We start from the raw sequence: 15560 nt of genomic DNA, 5'->3' as shown, positions 1-15560 counted from the left end.
TGCAGGTCTCTCGTCGTCTATGATTGCAGTGGTACTCTTCTATTCGTACTGCAGCGGTACTATTCGTATTGCAGTGGTACACTTTTGTTCGTACATTTCTATTCGTGCGCAGTTGAGGAAAAACTGCAATGCTGCTGTTGTTGGTGATTGAAAGTTTATCTCATAAATATGATTACCATAATTTACTCAACAAGAATTGTAAATTTTTGCAACGGATATTTATTTAATTTTATCTTCGATATTAACTAAATAATCGTGATTGGGTAGTATCGAAAGAGTAAATTCCTAAATATATTCATTTATAAAAGAGTAAGAGCCTGCGAATGCTTGTGATTTTATTGTTTATTTACTAAGATTGATACAGAATCTCTTTTTATATTTCAAAATTGTTAGATGATACATTATTATTCTAGGCTTTACCATAATAAACGTATATAAGCTGTCTTCGTAATACAGCGAATGTAGTTGTAGGCAAAAGAAAAAAATTGTCAAGTCAAAATCGTTAAAAATCTGTCCACGTGGTATGTGGATGGCCCCTAATTACAGTGTTTAGTCCCACGTCACCATTTCATACAACCCTAGGGCTGTATACCTTGTAGTATTTTCGAGAAGACAAAATTTTTGAAACGAAATTCAAAAAGTCGATTTCCATTGGCACCCTATTGTACACTTTATGTCATGCGATAAACAACAAATTTAATGTTGTTCTCGAATTGACCATAGACTGTATTACGCAACGGTTTATTTAAACAGGCCGTGCGTTTCACGGTAAGCGGTGTCGCTAAAAATAGCAAGAAAACACTTCATCTCTTACGTTTTTCTCTCCTATTCTCTCTTTTTAATATTATCCTGCATTCTACTACAACAAAACCCGCGTTGAGATTAAGTGACGTAAATGTGCCAAACCACTGTTTTTCTAATCCTCTTTGCTACAGAAAATTCATTGATTTAGGTTACTCGTATTCAAGGGTACACGCAAAAGTTAGCTGGTGCGGAATTACATCAATATTGTGTAAACTTAGCGCACCTATTGTGCTATTTTGGAACCAGTACAAAGGAGGTGTGTTAATGTTTAATGTATTGGATGGCTCAAAGTCATTACATTTATGGAGTATTAACCGATGCAAGTAATTAATGTCGATAATTTTGGTACTGACAAAATTAATGCAAATCTACTCTGATTAATTCACTATCATGAATCTGGTCATTTGAAAACATCATCGAACCAATAACAATTAAAAAGACATTGGGTTTTGTTGCGTACGCAAGCAGCAAAATATTAATTACAACGAAAATTGTACTTTTTTCTTCTTTTTGATAAATTATTTAAGGATCGGTCACCTATATAAGAGGCGCAGCATTCGGTTTCTCGTTACTGGCACCAGCGTCAGTAAATTCTGTTGCAACAAGGCTCGTTATTGGCTGTTTTGGTTGCTGACGGTGATTAGGGATGCGGTTTTTTTTAAGCGCCCCAAAACTGATCGTTTGCCCGAAACCGAAGTCTATCGAAGCATCACGAACTTGTGTGTATGATACATATTCTGATTTGATTCTCTGTAAATTAGTTCTCGCCAAACACGTGAAAAGGGCCCATGTGCCATATGTAAACAAGCCACAATTTCACGTTTTTTGACGAATACAAGCTTAATCTGCCCATACAAATAAGATTTGTTGATTGAAAACAACTTCTTTTACCAACAAATCTTATTTGTAGGGATAGAGTACGCTAGTAATAATCACAAAATGAGAAAATTTGGCTTGTTTACAAATGCACATGGGCCCTTTTCACATGTTTGGCGAAAGTTATGGGCGATCTTCGGAGAAAAGCGAGCGTGACACCATGCAGAACAGAATGCAGCACGGCATATACACGACCATCCAATTCAACTCATTCAACATTTGAGTTAAATGGGTGAATAAAAAAAAAACATTTGAGTTAATGAGCACCCCGCCACTCATGATTAAAAAATTGGCTGATATGCCATTTTTACCTAATTCGAGACAACAGTTTTTCATGAGTTTTTCATGACACCCACAAAGATGGACCCAAATTCCCACTAATTAGAAGCCTCTGGGCTGACAACCTGAAATATAGCATTTCTCATGTAAAATTGGTCAATAAATCGGTTGGTGATGGTTTCTCTTAGTGCAGGGCACGGAAAAGGTCTATGTTTCCAAATGTACGCAAAACTAGGGTGAAAAGGGGCAAAATAGACCATTTTCCGTGCCCTGCACTAAAAGAAACCATTACCAATCGATTTATTGACCAACTTTAAATAAGAAATGCTATATTTAAGGTTGTCAGCCCAGTGGCTTCTAATTAGTGGGAATTTTTGTTCATTTTTCCCAGTGTGCAATGGTCGCAGCTGTCCAAATCTTACAATAAACGGACTTTTTTCGGATGGTGATTAAAAGAAAAATAAGACAGATAATTGAGTTTGATAAATTTCCTATGGAAGGTAATCATGTTAGCTTCCTCGCAAAAAAATCGCCAAATCTGGGCAGAACACCGTGTCTTCGTCCTTATGGTATTTCTTGATAAACGACGTAACTTCTAGCAGGCACTTCGTACTATAAATTTCCCCGTTCACGGCCAGCCCGGAGCGAAAGAAGAGCCGCTTAGACAACACATTCTCGCTGATTGTCAGCCACAGCAGCACCCTCTAAGGGAACTTGGTGTGTGAAATAACTTTTACCTTGGAGCTCACTTCCTTCGTGGTAGAAGTGAAATACGAAGTACCCTGCCAGTCGTTGCCATCCAGGGTGAGATAGGTCTCGTAGTCCATCACCACTGCCAAGTCGCGATTCGCCAGGAAAATCGACTTGACCATTTTATTCAACCGCTGGCGCTGCGTCATTGCCTGCAGCCCTGAGACCAGTGGACGGCACTGCCGCTTCCTGACATGTATGTCCATGTTCTCCAGATACTCTTTCACTGTTTTACCGCATACATCAACCTCCCGGCCAAGTGCACGCAGCGATTTAGCCACTTTTCCCTCCGTCTTCCTCTTCAGTATCCTTTGAAGCTTTTTGTCGCACAGAGTCGTTGGCCGTCCGGAACCGGGCTTTCTTTCGATGCTCTGATCGTTGTCCAATAGTGTCAAGATATTGTAGATGCCGGAACGGGCTTACCCGGTGTCCACAAAGTGCCGCACGATGTCCGTTTTTGACGCGGCGGGGTATCGTTGTTTAAACGCGCACACTCCTGAACAGAGTAGCTTTACTTTTTTCGCCATCACAGTTAGAGTTTGACTGATAGAGCTGTCAAATTTTTTTTGCTAACTCATGCGTCACTATGATTGATGATGCATGAGTAGTTTCGTCAGTGCGATTAAAGGTAAATCCATGAAAAATCGGCAATGTCCATTTTTTTACCGCAAACGTTAAGCAGAAATTTGTGTTTCGGAGTGTATGGGAGCTCTCCTTTTTACAGTAGGGGAGGGTCTCGAACTATCATAAGAACCTTTCCCAGCCCCAAAAATCGGATATCGATGGTTGATTTTGTATCCGCTTATTGCATTTTAAATTTGCGTAAGATTCGTATGGGAAAAACGTACATTTTGCTTTTTCCTTTCTAGAGAACTCAGAATGACTATGGTACGTTTCATGACATCAATGTATCTTTTTAAATGCTCAACAACTTAGCCTTTGCTGGTTTTTATCACACGCAGAATTTTTCTTCGTTACTTTAAAAGTAATAACGAAAAACTCTCCTTTTTGTCACCAATTTGTTGTTTAAACAGCAGTGACAATCTTCTCCAGTCAAGTAACAATATATTTGTTTTGTTAAATCGTTTATTCAACTCTGCACTATGCAACTCGGTTCTACGGTGCCAGATACAAAACTATTGTTGTTTATTAGATCGGGTTTTTTTCCGGAGAGGCGAGGCAGCCTTCGCTTTTATCACCTCAGAAAATGGGATATCCGAGTTCATGCCTGCAGCTTCACTGCTCTCCGATACGATCTGCCGTGGATTCTGCTCTTGCCCTTTGTGTCGCTGCTTCAGTGCATGTTTTTCTGAAATGCACCTCCTTAGTGCAATATTGACAAGTTGCGATCTGGTTTTTATAGGAAACCTGACTCAGAAATGGCTGCGAAAAATCATTCAATACAAAGCCAACATAGCTCGGAATTCGTCGGTGTAAACACCTTTGTAAAATACACACACCGCTGTAAACGCCACCAAAAAAGTCTTTCATCTGTCGTATCTGGTAGATACAACTTTTCCATATGCCATATTCCATACAAATCTCGTTTGACACAACATGATTTGTCAAAGCGTGCACTCAAATTTCAATGTGCACTGGAATGGTGTATTGCGTTTGTTGATGAGATATGCTACCTATAATCGCATATCAGCCCCCTATGGATTTTCATCGTTTTTGAGTTGAATATCAGATTCCATCTATTTCTTGCTTTACTATCGATTAAGAAAACAAAATTGTATGTTTTATTCGAAAAAGTTAGAAAACAATGTGAGGCAAAATTGTCTCATCTTAAAAATAATCGCATATCAGTCCCACCAAATGTTTTTCCTGACTATGGGCGATATTTTTTTTCTCCAATCCAAATACTTGGTGTTGTTTTATTAGCTCTGTACTGTTAAAAAAATCTACAGATAATTGATGAATGCAAAGTTGTTTCAAATCAATTCCGCACGAAAGTTTATTCTAAGACACTGGAACTGCAACCTATTCTGGAAGCTCGTTCCCGAAAGGTTATTGGTTCGTCAGTCAGAGGGATAATAGCCTATAGTTATGTTTCATTTCCTGTGGATGATCTGCTCGCTCCAAATGATCATTCGAGTTGAAATTGTCAGAACTCAGAAGAAATCGTTTTTAGTTGCTTAGCTAAAAACAGCTTGTACCTCTTTTCATCGCCGTTGTCTTCCATCGAGTCACTGTTGTAATGAAATTGGAAAGCTGTCTTTCTCAATACCACTTCTCCAATATGCTAAGTGCAAGGGCTAATGTGAAATCATTTTATTCAGCACGTATTGCGAAACACCGAAGACGTAAGAAAGGAAACTATCTAGCAGCATATCCAAGACTACAACCTTATATTTCGCTTTTTCAACGACGACCTTAAAAATCGGAGTAAGTGATAGGTGGACGTTTCCGTCATTCTACATGCAGCATAGAAGCTGTCTGCAGTCATAAACGTGTGCCCATATCCAAAATACTTGAGAAAAACATGACTACTCCTACACAGAGCGGTTGAGAGTGAGACTGGTATGCGATTATTTTGCTACTCGATGGCCTAAATAATCGCATATCATTCTCTTTCTTATTTTTCATTGTAATTTTCACGAAAAAGGCAATTTTTCAGGGAAGAAGTTATGATTAGGGTCTATTTCACGACATTATGTCGAAAAAATAAGAATAACCCACCCCAAACAGGTGAAATACCCGAAACAAGAAAAAGCGCTGTTTCCTCAACTCGATGATTTTTGTTGCTAGGTCATGACTGTCTTATAATGGCCTTTACAACCACACGCAAAATTTTCGAAACAATTGAAAAAAGTAATAACGGAAAATTCTTCCTTTTGTAAAAATTTTGTTACTTACATTCATCTCCAGTCAAGAAACAACACATACTGTCACACATATTTGGCACATGTTACTGGTTTCTTCCCTCTGAAATTTTTCTGGTGTGCGTGTATCAGTTTGTTCGTCGATCGTATACGGAGTAGAGAAAAATTATGACAAGAGCATCCAGGCAATTTTTTTTTATTTCAGTTTTGGTTACACGGTATCACAGCTTTTCATTCCCAAGTAAACAATGGGGATCTAAACAGTGGGTGTTTCAGAATTAGAGCCAAGGACGTTCCGGGATTCTTTTGCGTATGTGTGAATGAGCGCAAAACTGTCATATATTTTCTTACTTTCTTTCCTAATGCACAGTCATAAGGCACAAAAAGTTTATTATTTTTTGTGTCTCAAATCTCAAAAGTAACGAAACCTTCTTCGTTTGTTTCACTATTAACTGATAATGTAGTCACTGTTCCATTTGTGTTTACTATTTAATGATAATCCGTTTATTTTCATTGACAAAAATTAAAAAAGAAGCAAACAGAGTTTGCAAAATTGATTATAAATGTTGATTCTTGGTACTATTTCCTCCAATATATGATTCTTTCGTCAGTTGAACATAGAGAAAAAAAATTGAAATTATACTTGTTTCTTTGTTGTTGTTTTTTAGAATCTTGTACACATAAAACTATTATTAAGTAACATCACAAAAGAATAAAACAATAGTCGCAGCACTGTTGACACTGATTTTAATGGTGATGCTGAGTTTCATGATGCCAAATTTCTCGAAATTGGATGAAAATGACCAAAAGCACGAGAGCAGCAAATTTGGGTTTGGACACGTATGAGGTAAAAAAATAATGCTGATCTTGAGAAACTATCCAGAATTGTTTCAGGCACAATTTTTGTGCGAAATCAGATGAATTTTTTTGAATAGGGACAACGCATGTGCAGAACTCCTGCACACAAGTGTCGTTTGATAGAAATAGTTGAGGTATTGCACTCTGTTGTTGGGTAAGGCCTTCATAACTGTTTAAAGATTTTTTAAATCAATTTTCCGCATTCTGGCCCTGTCAGTAAAAACTAGAATATCACATTCACTTGACATTTTCGCGCGCCCTTGCGGCCAATTGCATAAAATGCAACATACGAACCCGTTTGTATCCTTTTCCAGCAGTGACCCACGAGACCACGGAACAAGGACTCCTCCCGGTACCCCTTTCCCCCAACCAAATTACAGCAAGAAGAAAACAAACAAGTTCTTCCTGTGTGCGTGTTTCTTGTCGTTCTCGCTCAAAAGTGCACCTTGGGCTCTACTGGAATGGAAAGGAAATGCGATATCCTCCGACGCTGGATTGGCATTTCGTCTTGCTTGGTAAACGATACAACACCAGCCCCGGTGGAACGGATCAAGCGTAAACAGCGAGTGTCTCCGTTCGTCGGGCTACAGTTTCTCAGCCTCGACTTCGAGTACGCATTTCCAAGACGCGGTTTGTGTTTCGATGCATACATGTTTCCATTTCATTTGTCACGATGAATCGACTTCACGATTGCATGAAGGTTGGAAAGCCAAACCGGGAAGCCAATGAAAGTACGACTCGTACAGGTTACAGTAGAGAAAAAAAAAACTGCTGCCAAGCGAAACGAGTGATTACTTCAAGCTGGACACTTTTTTAAGCCGCTTATCAGTGGTAATTTGTTGCCTAGTGGCTTACCGCATGAACTGTCTTCCAAACTCATTATTAATCAAATGAGCGCGATTGGCTGCGGGTATTTTGAGAACGAGATTCCTCAGCCAGCATTAACCCTCAAATGCGCACGACGTTAAAAAGCATCTTAAACCATAAAATCTATGTTTAACACGTTTACTGCTCTAAAACTAACCAATATGCATAAAAAAATTGAAAGATTTACTTTTCAATATACAAATATTACCATGTTGTTTTTAAACAACGTTGTGGCTTTATCGCAGAATATAGTCTGAACAATTACTTTTGTTAACAGTAACTTTAAAAGTGACCTTTTGTTAGTATAATTACTGATAATTCAGACATTTTCATTAACAACTAACCTCATTTTAAAATTCATTTTCAAAGACAGTCAGCACCAGTCGAGAATCTAGCCATGTTTTTTTCGTTTCCGAGATTTTGACAGCAAAAATAAAAACAAAACATTCAAATACAGCACTTCCAGCAGTTAAGTTTTCTTCGTTAGAGTCTAGAGAGCTATTCTAATGAATTGTATTCCCAAAAATACTGGAATACGTGTATTTTAAGACGTTTTAGTCGTGTTGTTTTAAAACAACATTGCGCATTTAAGGGTTAAGAATGAAGTGACGCAGTTTCATGCTTAGCCGGCAAACACATCGGAAAGCGAGTGTTTGATGTCAGAGTTGCAGTAGCCTCTGCAATCGTTGTAGTCTTCCGGATGTTTAATACTTTCATGTTTGATAACATTGAACACTCTGAACGCTTTTAAAGAAACGTGCGAATGATCGCATGTAGCTTTTGTGTTTCTTGTTTGTTTTTATGAATGAACTCAAAGATTGTCTGTTCTAAGCCGACGTTGTTTCCTTCCTTGTTGTTTTGAATTTGAGCCCAGGGATCTGCAGTCATACCGATTATAGAATGATTGAATAAAAAAAAAACATTTCCTTTCAAATTTTCCTCAATCAGTCGAAATAATATGTAAATGAACAACTATGTAGAAAATGATTGAGAAAAACTATAATAAAGTTAAGACCAAGTACCCAAGTTGCTTGTTTGTAATTCGTTGGCAAGAGATAAGCTGCCAAATGGTAAATCTTTCCCGACTATTCCGGACGGTTAATGCGCCCAGACTGATGACATTCGTGCAGTGCAGCTGCAGTATTGCATCACTGATAATATATACTTCAACAAATATGCACCCCGCTAAATGTACATAAATAAAGCATAGCTAGATAGATAGCATAGATTATTACTCAAGATTATGAATAAGTATATATACGCAGTAGATGGGCATTTTTTCCACCGAATCTTACTCAAATCTTGGCATCAAATTCTAAAAAAACCGCCAACAGCATAATGTGAGACAACAATTCTTCAGCTTTAGTTAAACAGCAGTCACTGCGCGTTAATTAAAAAATCCACACGTTTTCTGAAAAATTCTATTTTCGATCATTTGAATACAAAAAAATCTGAAAACAGAAAAATAAAAATATACATTTATAATCAAAAATTGTGAAATATTTTCAAATTATCTTCTGAATCACCTTTTAAAAACAGCAAGAGGCTTGAGGGCTCTCTGACAAAAAATATAAATTTTGAAATAATTAAGAGCTAGAAGTGATTTCACGTTCTTCAAAAAAAAACAATCCCAGGGAAGATAAGGAGAAAAAAATTAAGAAAAGAATGCTAAGCTTGCTTGATAATTACCAATCAATACATCCCTGAAAACAAAACCAAATGTTCCAGAAGAAGACGAAATATGATTCAAATTAGTGCTCATGAATCCAAAATCACAAAAAACTTTTCTTCTAGATACACAAAAAACTCGTAGAGAGGTTAGATCATTATAATTTTCTACATCCTGGTGGTACAACAGGAAAAAGATGTAAAAAGGCGTATGTGAAATTAAAAAAATAAGGTAAATTAAATGTTTCCTGAAAAATTTAAAAAAAAGTTTACACTTAGAAATGTGTTTACTAAAAGCATTCAAATTACAATAAAACTATGAATTTAAAAACTGTCCAAAATTTGTTCTTTCAAGAGATCCAAAACTGAACCCGAAATGGTGAAACCCGAACTCGAAATGGGACCGAGATTTTTTTGGGGTCGATTTTTTATATTAATTTGAGCCTACCCCAAAGCTTCGAACTTCGTACGGTATCAAAATGTTAGCAGTTTTATCAATTGCATGATATTAGACATTATTACGCTTATTCAACTTGGTAGGGTATCGGGATTCAAGACTCGTACCCGACCCAAATCCGAATTTATGTTTTAATCAAAAACCTGAACCCTACCCGAGCCTGAATATCTTTTTCCACCAAACTGGCATTTAACAAAAATTCAAACCCAAACATCTCTACTGTATACGCGTTTGGATCGTCGCTGTAGCTGATCCGTTTCCAAAGAAGTTCTTGACACGCTGCAGCAATGAACTCGGCTTTGGTAGATGATAATGCAACGCAGGTTCGCTTTCTGACCGCCCAACAAATCGCACCACACCGCAAGAGATTATGTAACCGCTGTTGGTTTTTCGGTCTCAGTGATCACCGGCCCAATCAGCACTCACGATTCCTTTGGGTCGTCATTGTTGTTGCCCAAATTAAGGCGGAGATGCCTTGTCGCCAGAAAGTACCCCATGATTCATTTCGCTGATTGCTGCGTCTGGTCTTGTATGCATCGCTGCAAACTACCAACCAAACTAGAGTTCGATTTATTATCTAGTAGCTTGCCACCTTTTATTATTAAAGGGGAACTGCTCCATTATTCATCTCATTAAGCCGATATTCACGAATGATGCACGGATAAAACACCAAATTTTCAAGAAATCATTGAGCAAATAAACTAAATATGCTTACGTGCTCTTATGGAATCGTTTAGCATTGTATATTTAGTAAAATTAGCTAGATTTATCCTGAATTTTGGAAAATAAACCATTTTTCACAACGCTTCCATATGTATCTCAAAACTTGAATCACTGCTCAATTATTCATCTCACAATGCCCCTATATTCATCTCACTGTTAATCATGAATGAATCACATTATCATGAATGAACGTAGCCGCAGCTCGTCGTAGTAGGTTACATAGATATCCGCTGCAGATGTTTACGTGAAAAATTGGTAACCTAGGTAACCACTACAGTGCTGTAGATTTATGTCAATTATGTCGGAATAATTCAACATTTTCAGTATGATTTTTTCGTATTAACAGAAACTGATTTGGCAACTCTTGATTTTCTTCAACGCAGTGAGAACAGATGAAAATACATACAGTTGAAGTTTAGGAATTACAGGAATTCATCTCATATATTTCTGCTAATTCAAGCTTGTTTTAGGAAATTTGAGGTGAACATTTCAAAGATTGAAGTGTTCTTAGTGTAGTGAGTGATTTTGTTTAGTGATTAAAATGAATAGTGGTCCGCTTGTGAAAAAAACTTTAGTTGGCTGCAGAACGAGTCCCGTTGTAGCCGTATAGAACGATGCGCGGATTAAATGAGTTTCGAGTGCTGATGCCCGACTATAATATCAAATTTAGTGCTTTTAAGTGAGTTTTTTAAGATTATACTTTATGACGAATCTAAAGTGAACTAAGAAGAATCCATTCCATGAATCCATTCCTCCGTTTTTTTCCTGTTTTCAATTGTGTTTACATGTTGAATGAGATGAATATACGGGCTGAGATGAATAATGGAGCAGTTCCCCTACTAATTCTTAGTCTAGACACATATTTCGACACACCAAAATCAAACATGTTTATCACATCATTAAAATAATTACAACAGACATCCAATGGGTTATTCATTCCATAGAGAGTGCGGTGATTTGGTCGGCGGAAAAACTCAGGTTGACGTAGCAATCGAAGGGGTGTGTTGAATCGCTATTTTCCAAGAATGTCCGCGCAATCTATTCGATCTGTTAGCACATCAAATATTAGCATACGTTGGAGGAAAATTCGTCTACTCGACAACGTGGGCAAATCGATCAACATACAGCGGCTTTCATACGATGGTAGGTTAGTTCTGTCCCTCCAGTTTAGAGATCGAAGAGCATATCGGAGAAAGTGTTTCTGAACTTGTTCTAACCGGTTGATGTGTGTTGCATGATACAGCGCCCACACTTGCACCGCATATTCCAGGACACTGCGCACGAACGAGCAATACAGTATCTTCAGCGTGTAAATATTGTCGAAGAATTTCGAATTTCGCTTCAAAAAAAACAATAGAGAGTAAGCTTTAGCCGTGACTGCAGAAATGTGCTCCGCAAACCTTAATTTGCTATCGACAAGCGACCTTCCTTCTCATTTGTTTTTTTCATTTCGAGCCCAAATCGTTATGCTAGTCGCTGGATGCAGCTTTGTGGGTTCAACAGAAACCGTCCATCATTTGCACGCTGGAGTTGTATGCCTAAATACTTGTCGTTCACATATAATACGGTGAATACTTGTTTGTTGCCCGTAGTTCGCACATACAGGCACGCATCAGCGATTTAATGAAACCCAGTTTCTTGAAACAGTATTCAATAGTTTGCCTCCAAATCCATCTAAACTGCTTCAAGGTTCTTCTTTAGATGACAACAAAGATACCAAAGATAAAGATAACAAAGTTATAGCATGTTTTAGCTTATTTTTTCGATAACTTCAACAACGTATAGAATAAAAATTAGGTGGATTGGGACGGATGGAATTTATAACAGACTTGAGCACTCGAGCTAAACTTCGAGAAAAAGTATTGACATCATAATTCTACTTGTCCCTTTTACTTTATACGTTCTTAAAGTTAACGAAAAAATAAGCTAAAACATGCTATTACTTTGTAAAGAAAAGTCCTGGAGATGTGTGGCCTTCAACAAAAACGTGTGTTTTGTAAGTCCAAATGCTTCTCTACAATAACGTTTTCTTGTGAAATGTAACTAACAAAAATTAAGTGCAAAAAATTAACTTTTAAGTAACTTTTACAGAAAAAACTCTGTACCGAAAAAAGATAGGATTTTCATTTGTTCATATTTTTGCACGTTCTAAAATTTTGCCGAATAATCCATTCCTCTATCTCTTAACACAAAAAAGTTAGTATTTTTGATATATGAAAACCTACTGTAACATATGCTCGCCGTACTTTAATATGGGTGAATTGGGACAAAAGGAATCTAAAGGAGTTTATAGTACTTCAGCTTAACTTCAAGGAAAAGTATTGACATCATGATTCCACTTGCCCCTTTTTAACCTATACGTTCTTGAAATTATCGAAAAAATAAGCTAAAACATGATAAAACTTTGTAAGGAAATGTCCTAGTGATATATGGTCTTTGGCAAAAATGTGTGTTTTGTGTGCCCCAACAATTCCTTCGAACAATACTTTCGTGTAAAATGCAACTAATAAAAATTGAGTACGAAAAACTAAATTTTAAGTAAATCCCATGTATTACACTTTATAACTTTGTACCGAAAAAAGATAGGATTTTCAGTTGTTCAACAAAGTTTCATATTTTTGAATTTTTAACAACTTTGCTGAATAAACTATTCTTCTATCTCTTAACACATTTTTTTTTATTTTTTTTATTTTTAGTATAGTAAATTTTTTATATTTTTTGACAATTTGCGATTATGTGGGTCGTTCATACAAACAATTGTTCTGAAGACACTTTCAAGCTAGGATGAAGGTGAAAGGCGCTATGGAATTAAGTTCCACTTTTTGCCTTATTGGACCACTGTCCGCTGGCGTCGTGAGTTCGAGTCTCGGCTCGAGAAAAAACTGTTAGTGTCAGTAGGATCGAAGCGCTAGCCCCGCAATTGTTCGTACACTAAACAGTTGGCTGTGAAGCTTGTGTATAAATATAAACAGAAGATCGAGTTTCGAATCGGAATGTAGCACCAAGGCCTTGCTTTTTTACGACTTTAAAGAATGCAAGGCTGTCAAATTTGGCAATTGATAAGTTTTCAGCAAAGAAATCTCATTGAAAGTTCTAAAATTTCGTGATAAATTTGTGTTCAGATTGCAAAGATAAATAAAGGTTCTAAATATAGACATCATACTGGTGCCCCTACACAAGACTGGGCCCCCACAATTATGAATCCGGCTCTGCCTATTTTTCTCTTTCTTGCAAACTGGATTATAACTGTTTGAGAATGATTAACGTTTACACCAGTAAACGATTACACCGTTTACTGTTTATGTTTTTCGTAAAGAAAGGTAGGTTACCTAGGTTACCGATGTTGTACGTAATCAAACCACTTCAGTGCTGTCGGATTCAAAATTACTTGTTTGCTGTTTAAAAACATTTAGTTTTGATGTTTTTGTAGACTACTGAATGATTGAGTGTTTATGCCTGAGTATTATATCAGATTTCAAGTTAGTTTTTTATGTTCCTAATTTACCAGAAATCCACTAGAATAATCCATCTCTTGAATTGATGGACTGATGCATTTACAAAACATGAGTTTTAGTTTTAGTTTTTTAAGATTTTGAATAATGGTTGTCAAACTTACATATTTAGCTAGTTTTGAGCTACTCAGTTGTTCGAAGTATTTCACCAATATTAGTACAAAACTTCAAAAGGATGCAGCTACCACAAATCATTACGGCGTTGCAGTAGGTTTTACTAACCAAAACATCGATGAAAGTATGATTATACGCTTGGAGGCCTTCGTAACCACATGGGTTCGAATTCTTGACTTGGGAGGCAAGGTTTCATTTTCAGGATGTCCATAAAACCTGATCATCTTAAAGTTGGTGTTCTGGTCAAAGAAAGGACAAAAAGGACTCGCTACAATGAATTATAAAGAGTTATGTCATTAGCAGGAGGAACGATATCGGTATAGTAGAATAGCAAGCTTCAAAGAAGGGTAAAAATGAATGTAGTACAGAATATAGCAAATAACCGGGCAAGATTGAGCTGTGTTAACAGTACGGCATCAAATATTGATTAAATATGAATTTTTGCGACACTCATAAGATTTTCAACCAAACTTTATCATCATGCGTCGCCTTCATTGCTCAACCAAGACCGGAATCATCTTTTCACTGCATGGTAGAACTAATTGAGAATACCAACAAAACTAAAACTAGTAAAATATTTTCGCAGTTGATAAATTATTTGTTTATTAACTTGATCACTTTTAATCGCACTTAACGACTGTTTTTCACTTCGCCTACACTAGCATCGAACCAAGTGATTAGGACAAAAATAGGCTCGGCCGTGACTTCCAACCATACAAACAAACTGAGACAATGTCCTCTCTATAATCACTCAACTCAGCATAAGTCGCACTCTTCACAATACCTTGGACGCGGTTCCAACTTTGCTCGATTGTGGCGCCAATGTTGCCCCGTTCGTATCCCGTCTGAACCAGTTCTTCAGCGCTGACGACCGTCTTCGACCTTTGGCGGTGTTGTCGTCGTTTTCGTCACGATCCACCGAACCAAGTTCTAGTTCGAGCTCACTGTATCCACTAAGAGCACCTGCACGGGAGGCGAACGCTGAAACAACCGTTATGACACTGGTGACCATCGCTACCAGAATGAACCCGCGGGATTTGGGATTTCGAATGAGCAGCAAGTGCAAGTGCTCACTATATTGTCATCATCTTTCCGTCTGTTTCTTCTGTTTTCTTCTCTTTTCCGTTGTTGACTGACGGATGAAATACGGTGCAATCGTCACATGTACAAAATAAAAGAATCCTCGACCCGTCTGACTTCACCTCCTATGGCACTTGTACTCAAGTGCACCGTGGGTAATAAATAATTTTAACGTAATGTGTTGTACAAGGTGCACCGCAGCAGCATCTAGTTTTATCAGAAAATCTGCATATTTGACTTACTTCTTTCTCGTTTTTTTTCTCTCTCACTCCTGACAAAGCACTAAGTTTTCTTCTACACACCACACCACACCAGTAAATCTCCGATCACTCGGAGCTTATCACTGCGAAGATTCTGTTTGCACGCGTTGGGATAAACAAAGCGTCAGGCCGCACGATACTACTATCATTCTAGGCTGAGGGGCTGATAGCTATAACCGGGCAACCGGCGCCCTAAGTAAACACTATGACCTACAAAGTGATGCAGTCACGAAGACTACCGTTGAACGGAGTGAGGTTCGTATTCGTACGTACTACGCTTGTAACCGTCGTCAACTCTCAATTCACCCGAGAGAAGAGCATCCCGCGAGCAAGCTCCAGGTTACGATGATTGATAAGAAGTCGAACGGAGACGGAGTGCGTGTGTCATCGTCGTTTTCGTCTTGCCGAGCTTTCGCGGTTGATTAAACATTCACCCATTAGAGACCTTGTGAAACGAATTTTTCCAAGGCCTAGACCTAGTTTTTTT

At 37.7% G+C, this 15560-nt stretch overlaps 1 protein-coding gene across 2 annotated transcripts in view; it reads right to left on the bottom strand.

Moving 5' to 3' along the window:
• Positions 1-15240, bottom strand: part of LOC129723274 (ras-related protein Rab-32) — a 35525-nt gene extending 20285 nt beyond the window's left edge. The window contains exon 1 of one of the 2 annotated variants that reach the window (XM_055677393.1): positions 15056-15240. Coding sequence is in view for 1 of the 2 variants with exons in the window: in XM_055677392.1 (XP_055533367.1) it covers positions 14518-14745 (228 nt within the window). In the remaining variant the exon portion in view is untranslated. The other variant, XM_055677392.1, reaches the window with a different exon arrangement.
• Positions 15241-15560: the final 320 nt, after the last annotated feature.

This window comes from Wyeomyia smithii, chromosome 2, assembly GCF_029784165.1.
Source record: "Wyeomyia smithii strain HCP4-BCI-WySm-NY-G18 chromosome 2, ASM2978416v1, whole genome shotgun sequence".
In the NCBI taxonomy this organism is placed as follows: Eukaryota; Metazoa; Arthropoda; class Insecta; order Diptera; family Culicidae; genus Wyeomyia; species Wyeomyia smithii.
Note: the sequence above shows the minus strand (reverse complement) of the source record. Positions and strands in the feature narration are given on the sequence as shown.